The 18,696-nt window shown below is 54.8% G+C and overlaps 2 protein-coding genes across 2 annotated transcripts; both read right to left on the minus strand.

The window, feature by feature from the left end:
* Positions 1-256: 256 nt before the first annotated feature.
* HTR6 (5-hydroxytryptamine (serotonin) receptor 6, G protein-coupled) lies at positions 257-3,440 on the minus strand. The gene is made up of 3 exons (XM_009889967.1): positions 2,709-3,440; positions 981-1,139; positions 257-676 (listed from the first exon to the last, which is right to left on the minus strand). The coding sequence occupies exons 1-3, from the start codon at positions 3,438-3,440 to the stop codon at positions 257-259; spliced, it is 1,311 nt and encodes a 436-aa protein (XP_009888269.1).
* A 5,544-nt stretch (positions 3,441-8,984) lies between these two features.
* Positions 8,985-11,237, minus strand: LOC104290809 (neuroblastoma suppressor of tumorigenicity 1). Its single transcript, XM_009889968.1, has 3 exons — positions 11,037-11,237; positions 10,701-10,812; positions 8,985-9,261 (listed from the first exon to the last, which is right to left on the minus strand). Exons 1-3 carry the CDS (start codon positions 11,204-11,206, stop codon positions 9,007-9,009), a joined length of 537 nt encoding a protein of 178 aa, XP_009888270.1. The 5' UTR covers positions 11,207-11,237; the 3' UTR covers positions 8,985-9,006.
* Between the last annotated feature and the right edge of the window lie 7,459 nt (positions 11,238-18,696).

Below are 18,696 nucleotides of genomic sequence, written 5' to 3' on the forward strand. Positions count from 1 at the left end.
TGGAAAGAGAGAGAAACAAGGCAGATTAATTCAGCAGTACAACGTGGCTTTGCACTACTTAAACCTACCCGCAGAAGTGCTTGGTGACGATGTCTTCTCCAAGGAGATGCACGTTGCGTTTGATGAGGGTGTCAATGAGCTCTGCGTGGGCAGGGAGACGTCTTGCTGCAAATCGTCCCTCCGGAGAGTTTGCATGGGGCTGGAGGATCCTTCCCAGCACACAGAGGTCTGTAATCCCCCGTTGGGATGCTCTCGCTCAGGCCACGGGAGTGCCGAGCTGCTTGGGCTGCAGCTCTGCCTCCAGGGGCTCCACCTCGAAGAGGTTGACCAAGCGGGTGCTGGGGGCCGGGAGAGCGCAGGGGCCATCGCCAGCCGGCAGCAGGCTGTGTTCATTCCCCAACGCTCCGGAGTCAACTGAGTCCGTCTCTGCCTGCAAGGTGAGGACGTTCTTGAGGGACGTGGCGGCGCGGGGTCCGCTGTTGGAGTTCCTCATGGAGAGGGAGATGGCGCTGGGACGGGGCTCCCCCGAGCGCCGGCAGCAGGGCAGGTATTTGCCCATGGCCCTCTTGAAGTCCCTCATGAAGAGCGGGTAGATGATGGGGTTCATGGTGCTGTTGCAATACCCCAACCAGGTGAGCACGTCGAAGAAGCCGGCCGGGACACAGCCGCAGACTGCCTGGTGGGGGGACACAGCAAGGGTTAGCAGCGTCTCCCACCTCGGCCCCAATCCAGAGTGGTTTCCCAGGCACACCAACATTTTCCTTTCGAAGGAACCCTTCAAAACCCTTTCAAAGGAACCCTTCAAAAACCCTTCGAAGGGTTTTTCCTTCCCGTTGCTCCCTGGGGAAATTGCATCTTTGGTCCCAGAGGCTTTCCAGCAAGACCTGCAGGCACCCGAGTTCCAACCCAGCTGGATTCAAAGGGAAAAGCTTTTGAAAACCCAACATTAAAAAAAAACAAACACAAACATTTGTGCTTACCTGTGTCATGTTGGTGACGAAGAAGGGGAGCCAGGCCACGAAGAACATGCCCAGGAGGATGCCCAGCGTCAGGCTGGCCTTCAGCGCCTTCTTGCTGTGCTTGTTGGCGAACCTCCTGCTCTCGCTGCCGGTTGCGGGCTGGCTCGGGGCGCAGGGATCCTGCAGCGGGAGACGGAGCAGTGAGCGAGCGCTTCTCCCCGGGCCGGAGCTGCCGGCACCGGCACCAGCCTCCCGCCCAAGAAAAGTGACGTTTGGTGCTGCAAACCCTGCAAAAAAACCCCGCTGATATTTACCTTCTTGCGAGGGGCAGGAGGGTGGCGCAGACCCCAGTCCATGAACCATAAATCAGGAAGAGGAAGCAATAGAAACCCTCAACGTTGAGAGGTTTGGGGTTTTTTTTGACTGCTTTATGATGCTTCTTTTACAGAAACATCCAACTCAGTCACTGTTTTGGTGAGGATAAAGCATGCCCTAAAGAGGCAGCTCTAGCTGCTGATTAGAGCGGCAAACTAATTATATTTTTAAAAGCAGGATGCCAAACGTTTCAGCCTACAGACACCATAACTAACTCAGTCCTCCATCCGCTCTTGCAATCTAAAATTAAGTTATTATCTCAGCCCTCCGCCGTAATTAAATGAGGCCCCGTTGCCACTCAGCTTCCTGCCCAAAAAGAGAACAAAAACCCGGTTAAAAAGATGAAACCCCAGGGCTCCCTGGCTGACACCCTGTTTTCTGCTCGCCGAGAGCCGATTCGGGGCTCCCCGGAATCTGTCGGGACACTCGCCTCTGCTGAAACACGGCGGGCGGATGTCGGTTCTCCACGGCAGAGCAAAGCACCTGAGCATCCCCCGGTCCCCCCAGCGCAGCAGCACCGCAGGGCTGCAGCAGGTTGTGTTTGTAGAGTCCCAAAACCTACGCATCCGTGGGGAAAAAGAAACATTTCATGATATTATCTGTTTATTTTTTGATTCTCATTTTCCCGTTGAAAGCGGGAGCACTGCCCCAGTCAGAGAGTCCCGGCTCCTTTCTTAAAAGACAGAGAACAACAAACTAAATCAAGGTATTTTAAAGGCAATTGAGTTTGTCTTGTCTCTGTAGGATATGAGGTCAATAAAGCCTATTACGAGGAATTAAAGCTGTTAGGTTTAGTGGCAATTACCTTCTCCTGGAGAAATACAAACAAATGCAGCCACGTTTCAGTTATAAAAAACACACACACACTGGTTTAACCAGCGATCGAGTAAGGAGGTATTTTGCGGTTCCTGTTATAGAGCAGGTAACAAAAATAGAAGCGGGCTGTTCAAAAAAAGGTCCTCTCCAGAATTTGGTATTTGCTCTTATTTAAGCTCCTTCTCCCCGATATGTCTCACGCCCACTACGGCCAAGATTTACGAGTGGAAAGTCAGATAAGATTAAAACCCCTCGGGATGACGCTAGCCAAGAGGGGGGAGAAACTGCATTTATTTTGCGCTGCTGAGCACTTTCGCCTGTATCTAATTTATTTCTCTCTTCTGCTTATGTTGTTTCCGTGCTCCTGAGCAGCTTAAAAGCGCCCCATCGCTGGGACAAGACACGCGGCACCTCCGGGGACACCGCAGAGCAGCCATCCTCCCATCATGGAGGTGGATGTTGCCAAAACACCCCTCCCTGCAGTTGCCAAAGCCCTTTCTCCTGAAGGCACCAAACCAGGGGGGTCCGCAAGGAGCAACGTCACCGTGACCACCTTACCTGTGGTGTGGTCTCGTCGGTGGTGGTGGTGGTGGCCACATTGGAGGCGAGGGAAGCCACCTGCACCGCTTGCTTGCGGGCTGCTAGGAGGATGCGGCAGTAGGTGAAGGAGATGGCGGCAGATGGGAGGAAGAAAGTCAGGCAGGAGGCCACCAAGGCGTAGGGCAAGCTGACCAGCAGACGGCACTGGTCCTCATCTGCCCGAGAGGTGATGTTTGGAGACCGGACCTCAAACTCCAGCTCATGCCAGCCCATCTTGATGGGCAGGAAGGAGGCCAGCGCAGCCAAAGTCCAGGTGGCCAAGATGAGCCAGAGGGCTCTGCAGGAGGTCATTCGCAGCTTGTATTTGAGGGGGGAGATGATGAGCAGGTAACGGTCCAGGCTGATGACGCAGAGGTTGAGGATGGAGGCGCTGCAGCACATGACATCGAAGGAGTACCAGAGGGAGCAGAAGTCACCCTGCAGCACCCAGCGGCCGTAGAGTTGGTTGAGCATGGCAGGGGGCATGACCACCAGCCCCACCATCAGGTCGGACATGAAGAGGGACACCAGGAAGTAGTTGGAGGTGTTGCGGAGGGAGCGCTGGGTGACGATGAGGAGGATGAGGAGGAAGTTCCCCGCTGTGGTCAGCAGGATGATGAAGCAGAGGAAAGCGGCCACCCAGCTGCTCCCCACCAGCAGTGAGCGCTCCCCCAGCACGCTGGCGTTGGGGGCCCCCAAATCGCCCTCCATGAGGAGCCGGCTGGCGGGGCTGACTCTGGAGCTGGGGGGACCTTCTCCGGCCGTGAGCTGTGCTAGGTGATCATCACTGGAGCCAGCTCCAGGGGAAGAAGTACCATCTCTCCGTCTTCGCTCTGTGTCCGTCCTCCTTTCTCCTCTCCTCCTCCTCTCCCTCTCTTCCCCCTCTCTCTCTCTTCACTGGCAACCAGGGCAGAGTGACATTCCCAGGAGCCGATCAGCAGCAGCGAGGTTCCCCTCCCCGTTACTCACATTTCCTTGTCCCTGCAAATCCCTCTGAACTGGGATGTCCCTGGACACGGCTTGTGGATGCTGGGGATGCTCTGGACACTGGGGAGGCTGGGGATGCTCTGGGTGCCAGGATGCCTGAGATGCCAGGGATGCTCTGGATGTGCTGGACCAGGGACTAATCGGGACCCCAGGATGCTCTGGATGCTCCAGACGCTGGGATGCTCTGGACATCAGAATACTTCAGATGACAGGGATGCTCTGGATCCCAGAATACTCCGGCTGCTGGGATGCTCCAGACCTCAGGATGCTCCAGATGACAGGGATGCTCTGGATCCCAGGATACTCCAGATGCTGGGGATGCTCTGGACCCCCGACGCTTGGCTCTCTGCCCCCCAGCTGGGCTTGGCTACCTGCAGAGCTCTGTCCCCTGGGGCAGCGGGATCCCACCGAGCTCCTCCGTGCCTGAGCTCTGCTGCTGCTGCAGCCAGAGACAGAAAGGAGAGGCAGAGCAGCCCCGAGGCGAGTACGGGGACGCTCCCAGCTCAGCTCCTCCGTGAGGAGGAAGATGCAACACGCAGGAGCGTGGGAAGGTGTCTCTCCCCCAGTAGAGGTGAGTCCAGCATGCAGGGGTGCGTGAGTGTGTGTGTGTGTGCGTGTGTGTGCGCGCAGGTGCCAGCCAGACTTTTACCTGCCGCTCTGTGATGCACAGAAAAAGAGGCAGAAATGCTGATTCGGAGGAGGTGGGGCTGGGGTGGGGGGGTGGAGAGGAGGAGATGAAATGAAACGAAATGCTAATGAAAACAGGGATCTGGTCTAAACTCCACAAAGTGGCAGCCAGAGAGTTCCCTTTTCCACCTTAAAGAGACAGCCAGCACCGCGCTCTGCCTCCCTTCCGCACGCCGGAGACCCTGCGTTTGCCTACCAGGCGGGCAGTGGCCCACGGGCCAGCGGGTCTGCGGCGGGGCCCAGCCGGCGGCACCGAGCACCAGGCTCCGTCCTCCACACCGATTGATAAAAAGCAAAATTTTGCAAAGCCAAATAAAAAGCAACAAAACCTGCACGCAACCTGCTCAGAAAGCAGCCAGAAAGGACTTGCTGGCTGATTTTCCAGCAATCTGCAGCCAGGGATGGAGGGTGTGAGCAGAAGCTCAGGGAAAAGGCTGCACCCGCGCTGGGACAGCCAGGGGTCTTGCCCCTACGCTCCGGGGTTGTTGGGGCTGACCTCGGTGCAGCCCAGGTCTGTGTCTTTGCAGGGGCAACCCGGGATGGACCCACAGCAACTTGCCCTTTGGCAAGGGGGAGGCAACGCATCAGAGGACCCAGCAGGTCCCGCTGGCTTCTTCATCCCTTCATCTAGTTCAGAAGATGCTTCAGAATCTCAAAGTGGTGTCAGGTATCCCATGTTACCACCTCCACATGTCAGAGCCAATACCTCGGGGTGCTTGGCAGGCACCAATGATTTTTTTTAATTACCCAGCTGCCGAAAGGGGTTTTTTTCTTCCAACAAATGGCTGAAATTTCTGTTTGGGGGAGACCAGAGGTGAGGGCACTGACTCCAGCACAAAGCAGAGCCGTGTGTGTGTCTCCACTGTGCCCCTGGCACCTACCCCTGCGGGACAGGGCCAGACATCGCCCTTTCCTCCCTGCGCCGCCACCGAAGCTTTCGTTAACACGCTTCCCCTGGGAAGATGCTGCTGCAGATGTGCGGGCGAGCGCCAGCTGTGCACGCTGCACGCCCACCAGCCCTGTCCCGCTGCACCCCCAGCGCCATCTGCGCTGCCCCAGCCACCCGCCCCGGAACAGAAATTTGTCTCTTTTACCAACATCTACTTTTCTAATCACTTTTTCAACAACTTTGTCTGCTTTTCTCAGTGGCTGAACGGGCAATTCAGGTCTCTCGACCAAGGGACGCAAAGCAGGGCTCACCTCTGTGCACGGACCCGGCCCATACGCAGCCCATATTCCCCCAGGATCTCCGTGCCACTGGAAAGCTGTTCACTGGGAAACAGCTGCCGTCACTCGCAGCAGGACAAGCTCTCCTGGGAGTTTGTGCACGGCGTCTGCCCTCCCTCTGCTTCCCCAGGACCCTCTCCTTGGATGCTCCCAGCCAAACCTCCCCGGCCACCTCTGCGTCACTCCGTCCTGGCAGGCATCCCAGGGCAGAGCACACACACGCGAGGCTCTGATCGCAGCAGGAGGTTTCTTTAGAAAAGCACTTGTACCAGGAAACCCTCACTTCCTCGTCCCATCTGTGCTGGGAACAAGCAAGAAAACCCACCCCAAGCCCACACTGCGGCAGCCTCCCCGGCTAGGATAAATCAGTGCAGCAGCACAGATTGATCCCAGCTGGGTCCGCGCTAGCGCTCAGCGAGGAAGTCATGCCACAGCGCAAAGCCATGTTTCCTTCTCAGCCCTGCTGCACCCCAACCTGAGCAGCATCTCAGTTCATCTCCGGAGCTTTTGTTTCAGAGAAGGAGATTGGATCAGGAGCGTGTCCGCCACAGCTAGGCACGTGGGAGGTTTTGTACGCTTCGTTTGGATGTGTTTGCTGGGGAAGTGAATCTGAATTGATCGATGTAAAATGTCTTTTACAAAATCTGCCTTAAAATGAGGTCCAAATCCTACCGTTGCCCCTGCAAAAGCTTCTCTGCTCCGGCAGCTCTGCTGGCCTGTTAGTGCTCTCTCCCTGCGCTGCGTTTCTGGACACATCTGCAGAGGATCATGGTTTCCACCAGCTCTGCTCTCCAGTATCACTAGCAGGGAAAGCAAAACCAGGTTGTCAACAGCCACCCAAGTGTAAACATGGCAAAAAAAAGGGTTGGTGAGGCGGAGTGAGTGAAACTGGAAAGCTGAAAGACCTTGGTGAGGACATCCAGGCAGTCCAGGGCTTGACACAGCAGCCTCCAATAGTGCAATCTACTCTCAGGATCTCATCCCATCCTTTAACTGGGATGGCTCCTTAGGGCAGATTTAGGATGGAGCCTGGCTAGCTACCTTTAAAAGATTGGTGTTTTCATCTGCAAAACAGCCCTCAACTCTCTGCCTCCACTGAAGCTCAGGTTGTGTCAAAAGGAGGTGGGGACATCCTGCTCCAAACACCCTGAACTGCAGCTCCTGGAGTTTATAGGAACAGTCCCCCTGCTAAACCCAGCTCCTGTTTTCACTGTACACTAATAAAAGGGCCACGTGATGGTGGTCAGTGACAACATGGGTTTCTCCACCTTTTCCTGCCTCCTGGCTCTCCCGTAAAGCTCCTGTCCTTGAGAGGACACTTCACAGCCTAAAAAAAATTATCTTAATGCACAGAACACCTCCACCCCTGCTGGGGTCCTTCGTTGTGGCAATTGCTGCCTTAACGCAAACCCTCTCCCACTTCACCACCCAGAGAGCTGCTCTCCAAACTTGCACGGAGCCCCCAGAGCCCAGGACTCAAAGAGCTGGCTGCACGGCACAGCCTCCTGCCCCTGCGGGAGCAGACGGGACCTCCCCCAGGTTCGGGCTCAGACAAGGGAGCATCATCTGATCCGTTTCTGAGGGCACGACCACACCGGCATCAGCGGGATGCGAGATTTGCAAGGGCACCCTCTGCCCTGCCCAGGGAACGCTTGATCCGAACACCCTTGGGAAGAGCTCACTGGTTTTCCACCAAGGCAACTGGGTCCCCTCCTCACCCATGAAGGGATGTCCATGTCCATGTCCAAGTTCTTTCTCCACTCCAGAGGAACTCCTGGAGGCCAGGAACATCTGGATGACACGAAACGCGCTGGATCAAGAGTGTCACCTAGTGGCAACAGAGCTGATAAAGGTTGTGCGATCCCACAGAGACCCCACGCACTTCCCACACAAGCGGGACCCTACAGCCCTTAAACCTCCAGGCTGCAGCGACAAGGGGCCCTTGACTGCCACCACGCCTGGGCCACAGCTGATGCGCAGGCTCCCCATGTCCACATGCAGCCCATATGCTGAGTATTTGGGGTTGGTTTTCCTTTCAGTGGCTCTCCCTCCTCCTCCTAAAAAAATGAATGCAGCAGAAAGCTAAAGGGAACCATCGCTCTCCCATCCCCTGTACCCTCCTGCCCTGCCGTCCCGCCTGGTGTCCTGGTGTAAACGTCCTCTCCCTCGTCAGCACTGAGGAGCCTACTGCCAAAAAACAGACAGGCATCAGAGCACTGAGAAATGGAAGTCAGAACTAATTTATTTAAGAAAAAAAAAAAAAAAAAAACCAACACAAACCAACCAAACTTGTAAAAAGGAGGGGGAGGCATTGATTACAAGCTCTGGAAGCTCTTGTCAGGACAGCGCCAAAGAAATCAGCTTTATACAACAGAGAGAAAAGGGTAGCAGGAGGGGCCCAAAGCCGTCCCCCCACCCTGAGCCTCCCCAGCCCTGCATGAGCCGTCCCCTGCAAAGGTACCTGGGCATCCCGGCACTCATCCCCCTTCTCCCTCCACCACCATTAAAGTGCAGCAGGGAGAGGGAGGAGAGGGGCTGGCTCCCACCCACACCACCCCAGCGCAAGCCTGCTCTTGGCCTTCCCCTGAGGGCCACAAAATGTGAAGCCCCGGCTCCTTCGTCCCCAGGGAGCTCCGTGGTGGCCCTGAGGACCAGCAAGGTAAGGGCTCTCACCACCACGGGTCCCAGCAACCTCACACACGCAGCCCCAGAGGCACATCCTGGGGCAAAGCACTCCCCAAGAGCTACCAAATACCAGGGGGTCGGGGTCGAATTAAGATCCAGTGGGTGCCAGGAGGAACAGCGCATCCGCGCTGAGCCCACATGTCCGTAGGCAGGCAGGGCAGATAGGAGGAAGCAGGGATGCTCCCGGTCCTGCATGCCCCAGGAGAGATGTGCATCTCTTCTGGGACTGTGGAGAGGCTGCATCCCTTCTTCCTCCACCCCAGGTACGAGCCGTTTACAAGAGAAAAAACCCAGAAGGACTCAGCAAGGGCTCCACAGCAGGTTCAGGAGCCTGCAGACACCCCCTGGGGAGCCCAGCTCAGCTCTTGCTCTCAACCGAAACCCCCTCGTCCAGGTTCCCGCTCCTCTCAATATATTATTACTATTATGTGCAAGTAGTTTTGCATCAGAAAACCCCGAGCCCTCCTCTCTCGCCCTGCAGCTCCAGCCCCACATCTGCCCCTCAGCCCTGTTTGTGCCTCAAAACGTTCCTCCAGCCCCGGGGGTGTCGTGGAGAGCAAAGCGTGAGGGTAGTAGCTATTAGACAGGAAAGACTCCACCACCCCCCTCCCTCCCCAAACCCCGGCCCTCTCCCTTCGCACACACCCCCTGCCCGCGCCACCGGCTGCAAGGACAGTCCACAAGGGCCAGGTCACTCCTCGCCCTCCTCCTCGTGATGGTGGTGGCTGGAGGCAGGAGGTTCTTCCACCTCCTGTTGGTGGTGGGCATAGTGATGGGGGCTAGGACCTTCAGCGGGCATGTTCTCCTCTGCGTTCAGGTAGACGTTGAACAGGGCTCCCTCGTGGCTCGGCTCCTTCCCGCAAGCCTGGCAGCTACAGTGAAGTATCTTCTCCACCAGCTTGTCAACCCTGGGGATTTCATCATTGCCCGGACAGTCCAGCGTCACCTGGGTAGAATCACAGAATCCCAGACTGGTCAGGGTTGGAAGGGCCCTCTGGAGCTCCCCCATCCCACCCCCTGCCAGAGCAGGGGCACCTCCAGCAGTGGCACAGGACGGCGTTCAGGCGGGTTGGGAATGGCTCCAGAGGGGGAGAATCCCCCCCCTCTCTGGGCAGCCTCTGCCACTGCTCTGCCACCCTCACAGCAGAGAAGTTCCTCCTCAGGTTGAGATGGAACTGCCTATGGTCAAGTTTGTGCCCATTCCCTCTTGTCCTGTCACTGGGCACCACTGGAAACAGACTGTTCCCATCCCCCGTCACCCTCCCTTGAAGGATTGATAAGCGTTGACAAGATCCCCCCTCGGTCTTCTCTTCTCCAGACTAAAAAGCCCCAACTCCCTCAGCCTCTCCTCATCAGAAAGATGCTCCAGTCCCCTCATCACCTCTGTAGCCCTTTGCTGGACCCTCTCCAGCAGTTCCCTGTCCTTCTGGAACTGGGGAGCCCACAACTGGACACGATACTCCAGATGGGGCCTCACTGGGGCAGAGCAGAGGATGCCCTCCCTCGCCCTGCTGGCCACACTCTTCTTGATGCACCCCAGGACGCCACTGGCCTTCTTGGCCACCAGGGCACATTGCTGGCTTATGGGCATCCTGTTGTCCCCCAGGACTCCCAGGTGCCTTGAAGGATGAGGACACAGTGAGTGAGCATGCAGATTCAATGCCCAGATGGCCAGCCTGCTGCGGGCAAGAGCGCTCTGCGAACGTCTCACAAGATCACAAGCTGCAGAGAAACCGGGGAAAATGCATTGACTCAAGTGGGACACTTTTCCCAGGCACTACTGGCACAGAAATATCGGTGGTAGCTGCAAAGGCCACCCACAAGACACGTTGCTGAGCATCACAGATAGTTTGGGCTAAACCATCTGCCCAAACGTCTGAGTTGAAAGCAAAGCAGAGGGCTGAACCCAGCTCCCTGGGTGCCCAGGCTTGCCTCGGAGGCAGGGTTTACGGCTCTGCCAGGATCAATGGTGGCATGAAAGCGTGAGGTCTGAGGGTGAGCGGCAGATGGGCTGTGGGAAGCACTTCTGGACATCGAAGAAGGCAAAAACTCCCAAGTGGGAGGAGGTGACAAAGGGAGTGGTGGAGAAAGCAGGCAAGCGGGATGAGCACAAGGATGAATAATGCAGGGACTGACGGGGGATGCTTCTGCAAACAGAGTGATAAATGCATCATTCATCACAGCAGTCACGTTGCTTCCAGCAGCCCCTTCCACCCAGGCGTCTCAAGACAGGGTACAGTCACCTGAGAGACCCTGGAAGGAAACTACAAGTGGGAAAATCTCCGGGAAGGAGAAGGATTTGCCCAAAAGTGGTGGCAGAGCAGAGCGGAGAGCCCCTGAGCGAGGCCCCGCAGGAAGAACCGTGGAGCAGGCAGGGATACTCACAATTTCCCACATGGACTGGGCTGGCATGCAGGAGTCGCAGTGAACCAGGGACTCTGTGGACTGAGGGAAGGTGTTGGGGACGCTGTAGCTGAAACACTGTCCCAGACAGGCCCTGCAAAGACAACAGAGGGATGAGGGCTCAGGGGAGCTCCCTGCTGTTCCTAACAAAAGCAGAAGGAGATTTGACCTTCCAGTAGGACAGACAGAAGGTGGCTGGGCAGAGGGAGGACATTGTGCCTGGCTTCTTGTGTGAGTGACAGTCCCCAAAGCCACTCTGGTGCCATCTGTAAATGGAAATCAGCTGCATCCAGCTCTGCACTGAGGGTGGACCCGTACCTGTTCTGGATGGACTTGGACTCGCAGCCGCTGTGCCCCACGATCTGGGTGATGTTCTTTGCCTCGCACCAAGCGCTCTTGTCCGGGAAGAGGGCGAGCTTGTTTATGGGGGGCGGTGCGGCCAGGAGCAGCGCTGGGAAGAGGGCACCAACCACGAACCATAACATCATGGCCAGCTCTGCCAAAATCCTACAACTGGAGACAGAGAGCAACACGTTAGCAGGGACGAAAACAGGCAAGCTGGCCCATTTCTCCAACTCCGTGGCAGTTCTTGGTTGCAACAAGCACAGGTATGTCCTGCCGGCGTGTGGGTACCCACATCTCCCTCCACGGCCAGGGAGGCTCCCCAAAACACCGCACGGGGAGCGGGACATGCCTCTTCCCTGTTCCAGACAAACTCTGGGGCAGGCAGACACCAGCGTTACTTCTCCTGAGCTTTGTGCCAGGAGCAACAGCAGGCTTTTCATCATTTCCCACCCAAAGCTGGGCTGGAAGAAGTTTGCAAAACAAAAGCATCACTGCTACGGGTCGAGCCAGGTTGGAGAAGTTGTGGACCGCAGAAATGTTTTTATTTGAGGAAGGAGCACGCTTCCCCACTTCCTTTTCTCCCACCTTAAAAGCCAAAGCTGGCCTCGCCGCCAGCTTTCCCAGAGAAAAGGGACCGCTTTCCTGGGAAGGAAACCCACTCTCCTCCTAGAATTGCGCAGCAGGTGTCGCTGCAAGGCAGCAGCAAGCAGGGAGACTTGGAAACCTCCATCCAGAGGCTAGAAACCCGCAGAAAAGACCAATACGGCATTTATTTTTATAGAGCCACTCAACTCCAGCAAACAATTACTCTGAGGATGGAAACTCGGTCTGCAGACGAGGGGGGTCTTTTTAATATCAAACATAAACCTCGCTCACAAAGGTGGTCGGCCGAGAAGGTTACTTACCACCCCCAGAGAAATCCCACGCAGGGTTTCCGTGGAGGCCAGCTGTACTCCGGAGCCAAGGTGCCTGCATTAACACTCCCAATCACTGGGGAAAGGCAGATGGAAAAGCATCATAGAAATAGGGAAATTTTTTCCTTTGTGGGGTTTGGATGGAGTCATAGTCTAAGGCAGACATTTATACTTTCTAAAATATTTGTTAGAACCATGTTATTTGTTATTTCCTTCTATTTATTTATCCAGACGAATATCCAAAGCCCACACTGGAAAGACTCCTGTTGATTCCCATGGCTCCTGGGCCCAGCCCTTCTAACGCTTGCTGGGGACGGAGAGGAAAAATGCCTTGTTTATCAGACGCCGGTGTCAGGGGGGACCATCTGTGCTGGGGACTCCCAGCCAGACGCTCCCCCCAGTCCTCAGTCTACCTGCACAGTCTTCACCAACACATCCACGGCTGGAGGACCACCACATTTACCTAAATGATTGAGATGGCCAACTAAGCATCTCTCACAGCTCCAGCTCAGATATTTTAAGGTCATTCTGAGATGGCGGGGTGGGGGGTTGACCTGTTACCCCTTCACGGAGCCCAATCTCCTGGATCTGAATCAAGAGAGAGACAAGAGAGAGAGGTGCTTCCCCATCCTCCATCCCAAGGAAGCCAGAAAAGAGCATCCTTATTCCATGGCCTGGGAATCTCTGGAGGAATCAGGTGGGGTCTCTGCTAAATTTTTTTATTCCCCGGTGATAGACAAACCATAATGGTATAACGCAGCAACACCTTTAGAGCCTTCCTAATCCTCCCAGCACTTGTTCATGTGAATCCCACAGGTCCCCCGGGAGAATATCTGCACAAAGCAGGGTTTGCAGGTCTTGGTTTGGCATAAGCAGAGGGTTTTAGCCCCTGAACTTGCACTGTCATTAATGAGAGCGGTGTGGTTAAATACATTTGTCCTGAAGAGAACTCTTAGGGCTTACTTCTGCTCCCTGAATTTTTTTTCCATTTCAGTGGGGGAATTCTGCAATTTCTGTGAAGAAGAACACGGCTAAGCTGCACAAACACACACACACACACACGCACGCACGCACACACACACACGGTTTGCTTGGCTTTCTGAAAGAGCATCCCTCATTCCTCAAATGCCAGCGGCTCTGTGCTGAGGAATCCCGCTCCCAAAGGCAAGTCCGAGATCAGAGCTGGGATGTGACCCAATAAGCAATCACAACCCCCCGGGGAACAGCTGAAATTCCTCTGGAGTCAGCACACAAGTTCACTTCCACATGCCCGATTAGAGAGCAATTTCCTTCTTTCCAAAGAAAGGTGGTGGCTGTTTTTTTCCCAGGTTTCTATGCATCTCTACCCAGCGGCAAAGAGGCAAACATTTCTGTCTCTGCTAACAGCCCTGCTTCCCTGGGACCTTTTTTTTCTTCCTGGAGGGAGGCGTTCAACAGAGAGGTGTTTCTGCAGCACAGGTCAGAGCAGACCCATCGCCAGAGGCGTGAAGAATCATCCCCGAGCATCTGGGTTCCTGTCTCCCTCCGATACCGAGAGGAAGACGAGTGAGGTTGTGCTCTGCTAAAGCACAGGACCTGGCCTGGATTCAGGAAAGCACTTAAACATATGCTTAAGCCCTCTCCTTTCCTGAGCAGGGATGTCTTCGTAACCGGGGCCCCTAGCAGCACGGCCGCTGGTCTGGTTTGCAGAGGGGCAGTCGGCGAGCAGAGACGGGTCCCTCTGCAGAGCTGGAGCCACTGCAACTTTACCCCATTCCTCCAGGCACTCCGGTGCTGAGCACTGCTATCCCTTGCTCATTTTAAACCTCGGACGGGCCACATCCACATGGCATTTTCCTTCTCCCAAGAATGCCCTGGAACCCGCAGGGCCATTTTTCTAGTAAGTAACAAGGTTTATGCCAGTGCCTCGGAAAACATCTGATGCAGCTGAGTTTGGGAGGGAGCTGGGGCTGGAAACAGCCCGCTCGCAACCGCGGCATGTTCACTGGCATAGTTCAAACCAGTCATGCGAACAGAGCTGCCACTAAAACCATTCATCTGACAGCAGCCACAGGGTCGGAGACAAAAGCACCGTGTTCCTTCTCCCCCCCGGCTGGGAAGGGAAGGGAAAAAAGGAAGACAAGGCACCCGAGCAGGTTTGCAAACTCCCGATTAAATAAAGGCATTGAGCACATTCCTCCGTGACAAGCTAAATTACACGTTGCAGCCCCTAAAGAAACAAGTGTGTGCTCCCCGGCGCTGACCCCGGCCCCGGCCTGCTGGCAGGAGCAAGCACTTCCCCGCACACAGGGGCTTCTTTCTCTTCTTCACACCGGGGCACTTTTTTTTTTTTCCTGCTAGTCAAAGCTTTTCAAGCAGAAAGTTCAGCTCAGTTCCGGCAGACCCATCAGCCCGTGAGGGTCTCCCCCCTCTCCCTCTGCAGGGAACCGCATGGCAGCTTCCTCCGCCACCCCTTCAGCACGCATTTGAGAAATCAAATGACTCAGCCCTTGAGCCTGGCACATCCCAGACTCCGGAGACAAACAACTTCTCGGCGCACGCACAGCTGCAGCCTTGTAGTGAGCGGCCCCGGAGCCCTTCTTCAGCCTGTCCCCATGGCCAAGGAGCTGAGGGGCAAAATGTCCAAGGCTGATGGGTCTCAGCTGTACCAGCTCAGCATCCCTTCGAGGCCCGGAGAGCCCGGCAGGAGCCCTGCCGAGGGCTGAGCCTCCCATCAGCCTGCTGGCAGCACGCTCAGATGTTTTGTGTCACCTAGAAGAGCTCCTTCCTCCCATCCCGGCAGTCCCGGGGACTCTGAGGAGTCCCGCAAGCCGGACAGTCCCCGCCAACGCCTGGAAGCAGCTGGGAAAATCTACATGGTTACATCGGCCGGAGGACAATCACGGGAATTACCTCGGAGGCCACGTTCCCACCATCCAGCCCACAGCTGTTCCCAGCCATTTGGAAACCAAACACTTCTGGAGGAAAATAAAAAAGATCTAATCAGTTTTACCCTCTTTTTCCAGTGGGAAGTTTACACCATAATACAAGACAAGCCTGCAGGTGGACACGGGGAACATTTCATGAGTAGTTTATATTTATAGGTATTTTTCTTATCCAGGATCTTGCAATTTTGCCAAACACATAAAAACACAGACACGGGTATATTGTGCTCACGGCCACACACACAGCATCCCAAGTTCTTAGAGACAAGAAACCCCTAAGCTTTACAAACACTGCTCCAGGCCTGCGAATACAGCACAGAAATAGCGTCGGTTCTGTGCTGTAGCTAAGGAAAATGAGGTACGAAGCTGGGAAATGGCCTTACCTCGGGGCCTGAGTCAGTGATTCTAGTCCTTGTGTGAGATGCGTGAGATCTCAGCGAGATAGACAAGGCGAAGGTTTCAGCTCCTGGTCTGGATCAGAGCTGGGACCTCCACCTTCCTCTCCTGCCTCCCCGGACACACGGCTGTCCTGCCTGACAGATCCAGCTTCCCACCCAGCCCGGCTCCCAACCTACACCACGCCAAGCCACCAAGAGCAACCCCAAGTTGGCGTTAGACACAAATCACAGCAGAACTGGGTCCTGCCTTTGTGTTCAACCAGTTATTTGTGCCATTTTGCTGAGAAAAGCTGCAGCACAGTGCTGCCAGGAGAAAAGGAAGCCCCAAAGACGCGCTGCAGAGTACACTGCTCTGTGCCTCAGTTTCCCTTCTTGTAAAACCAGAGACGGGCAGCCGTACATCGAGTGAGCTGACGGGTGCAGAGAGTGGGAAAAGCGCAGGGAGGTCTTTGGAGCGCCACGCTTCCTTCGAGGGAAGCAGCTGCCCGGGGCAGGAGGGGAGGGACGGCTGCCAACAGCCCTTGCCCCACACGATGCGGCGCGCGTTCCTCGATGGGAAGGTGTTTGGGGGAAAGGCCACGCTGCGGGGCAGGCGGGAGTCAGGCCGGGACATCGCTGTGCGGTGGGGGAGTCACACAAGGACACTGTGCTGCAGGGTAAGGGGGGGTCGCTGCCTGCAGAAGAGAAAGCTCTCCAAGGAGTTGGGTGGGATCACTCCTGTGCATGGAAGTGGCCAGGAGCCATCTCTCTCGCACATAGCTGTAAACACTAAAAGGCAATCGATTATTTAGGCAGCAAAAAGGAATCAATGACACAGTAAGTGCCTGATTTGGTGGCAACTGGAAAGAAACATGTACCTGTCCCTGAAAGATCCAGGGCATGGGTCTCCTTAGACACAGGATTTTGTCTAAACTTCTGAACGCTACAGGGAATCTTCGGAATCTCATCTCAAACAATACTTGCTTACATGGAACAAAAACTCTTATGGGACAGTGTCAGTAGGAAGAGTTTAAATCTAAACTGGGAAAACCTGAAAGGCTGCTGTGTACTGAAAAAAAAAATCAAAACAACTTATTTTATTCAATATTTTCCCCTATTCAATACTTCCACCTTTTTTGAAATTTGCATTTAGCTAAACCTTCAGTAGCTTAACATTTTTCAATGTGGTTGCAAAAAAATCCAAAGTGCAACATTCTTTAGAGGACTCTACTGTTGTGCCTGCAGTAGCCCAAATTAATCTGATCAATGTCACACAGTATCGCCAGAGGAGAGGGAAGAGAACTACGCACTGAAAATGCCTAGAGGTAATTCTTCAGGACAGCAAGACAGATGAGTGCTTAACTGAACACAGAAGTCTCTTCTGAGCTGAGAGCTTCAGTCTGGCTTTGCTGAGCTGCAAAATCTGGGAAGAAATTGCAAAATAATAAAAAGAAAACTACCATCGGAAGACATTTGATATTTAACACGCACAAGAATCAATCCTAAAAACTGTTTGATAATGGAGCAAAAGCCATGTCATTTCTCACTGTGGGTCTGGCTGTCTCTGCTCCTTTCGAAACCAGGACATGCTAGAGCTTCCCTTTCCGTAACGTATTAATTTCCACTCAAGCATGGTTGGGCGATTCACAGAAATAAAGCAGAAATAGAGAAAAGCAGTGCAGAATTTTTAAAGCCCTCTCCCCTCCCCACTTTGGCCAGAATTTCAAAAGACTTTGGTACACTGGGACTTTAAATCTGGCTTCTCAACCATGCACTGAGCACTCGAGAAACTCATTTTATGCAGCTGGAAAAAAAATCCAAGCTCCTTTACCTACAAAAAAGCCATTGGAAAGCTACCTATGGACTTAGATAGGCTTAGAATGGGGTCCTAAAGGAGCTCTGTTGGAAAAGGGACACACTAATGGCCTGTGGAGGAGGCAAGAGTCATATAAACTATTTCTGGTAATTTATTTCAATTGCTCAATTTCTTCAGCATTAAGAACAATCACGGCAAGGAAAACGCATCAACCTAAAGCACAGGAATATATCCTGGTCCCATACCACCCTTCCCTCCCTCTTTTCTTAAAGCACCTGCTCAAAATGTGGGGTCTGGAGCCCTTAAAAGCAGCGGGGCAAGCGGGATGGGAGCAAGGATCAGCTGTGCTGGGGACCTGGAAAACAAGCCTGGTACTGGCCTCCAGCAGCCAGCAGTTTTGGGGAGCAGCGGGACTGGGGTACCTTGGCAAACTGGGGAAAGGGAGAGCGTGCAGGCTCCGTCTGAGACCCTGCGCAAGGAAGGACTAGTCTGCAACATGCTTCGGCTAGAACAGTCCCCAGCGGTAGGTCGTATCCCAGTGCACTGCAGATAATATGAAAAATAGGCACTTTCAAACACAGCTGTTAGCAGCATTTCAGCCAGAGGCCTTGCTCGCATGTCTGGACCTGAACAAGGCTCAACTCCCTCCCGCGTTTCCCCTGGAGCTGGTGTTTCCCACACAGCCGTCCCACACGCTCGCCGCCGCAGAGCGGCCACCCGGCACGGGCAGCACTGTCAGCCCGGCTGGGGCTGGGGGGATCGGCTGGACCTTTGGCCACGCAGGAGGACCACAGGTGTCCAAACCCAGACCAGGAACCCAAAACCCTCTGAAAATCCCACGCAATAACACCCCGTGCTGCCCTCCAGCCGGGCTGCTCTCTCTAAAGCTGTCTCTGACCCCTGCGAGTAGCCGTTTCCCACCCAGCGTGGAAAGGGGCTCTGTTTTTCCCTCCTCCACAGCATCGCTAATGGAGAGCCTGACCGCTATCGCTCGCTGTCGGCATCTCCCCAAAGCACCTGGCTCGCCCCGGAGCACGCAGTCACACCGTTTCCCCTTGCAACTGGAGCTACAGCCTCTCCCCCCTCTTTTTCGGTGAAAACAGCTTTCACGGGGCCGGTGGTAAAATCCGCACCGCCTCTGGGAAGGGTCCCAAGAGTCGTTCACTTTTACCCGCGTTTGATTTGCACGCAGGCACCAGCGGTTTCCCCGGGGAGCGCTTCTCCCAGCAGGCCCAGTTCTGCTTTCACTTAGAGTGAGGTAAACTGGGACCGGCTCCTCCGAATGACTCCACTGGTGCAAATGAGATCAGAATCTGGCACCGCTCGTCTTACTCAAAACAAGCATAACTGGAACCAGATAAAACCAGTTCTAGTACATAGTGGCCACCAGGATTATTATTTTTTTAATTTAGCACACACGCCGCGTAAGGCCATCCTGCAGTCAGAGATGGGAGTTGTCTCCAACGCCAACCACGCTGGCTTTCGGCTTGCTCGGTCATTCATTACCAAACTTGCATAAAAAATCCAGCCGTGTCCTACGCGGCGGGGTTGCGCTTGCAGGATCAGGTTCCCAGCTGCTGGAGCAAGAGGTGGAAAGAGGGA

Source organism: Charadrius vociferus, unplaced genomic scaffold (assembly GCF_000708025.1).
Source record: "Charadrius vociferus isolate BGI_N301 unplaced genomic scaffold, ASM70802v2 scaffold838, whole genome shotgun sequence".
Lineage (NCBI taxonomy): Eukaryota > Metazoa > Chordata > Aves > Charadriiformes > Charadriidae > Charadrius > Charadrius vociferus.

What these genes read in the sequence shown, in the direction of transcription:
- HTR6 (XM_009889967.1), bottom strand. Translation starts at nt 3,440, where the DNA reads ATGGAGGGCGATTTGGGGGCCCCCAACGCCAGCGTGCTGGGGGAGCGC. An exon ending in CCGACGAGACCACACCACAG is followed by an intron (nt 1,140 to 2,708) that starts GTAAGGTGGTCA and finishes CTCCCGCTGCAG; the next exon opens with GATCCCTGCGCCCCGAGCCA. An exon ending in TCGTCACCAACATGACACAG is followed by an intron (nt 677 to 980) that starts GTAAGCACAAAT and finishes TCCCCCCACCAG; the next exon opens with GCAGTCTGCGGCTGTGTCCC.
- LOC104290809 (XM_009889968.1), bottom strand. Translation starts at nt 11,206, where the DNA reads ATGATGTTATGGTTCGTGGTTGGTGCCCTCTTCCCAGCGCTGCTCCTG. An exon ending in TCCAAGTCCATCCAGAACAG is followed by an intron (nt 10,813 to 11,036) that starts GTACGGGTCCAC and finishes TTGTCTTTGCAG; the next exon opens with GGCCTGTCTGGGACAGTGTT. An exon ending in CCCAGTCCATGTGGGAAATT is followed by an intron (nt 9,262 to 10,700) that starts GTGAGTATCCCT and finishes GATTCTACCCAG; the next exon opens with GTGACGCTGGACTGTCCGGG.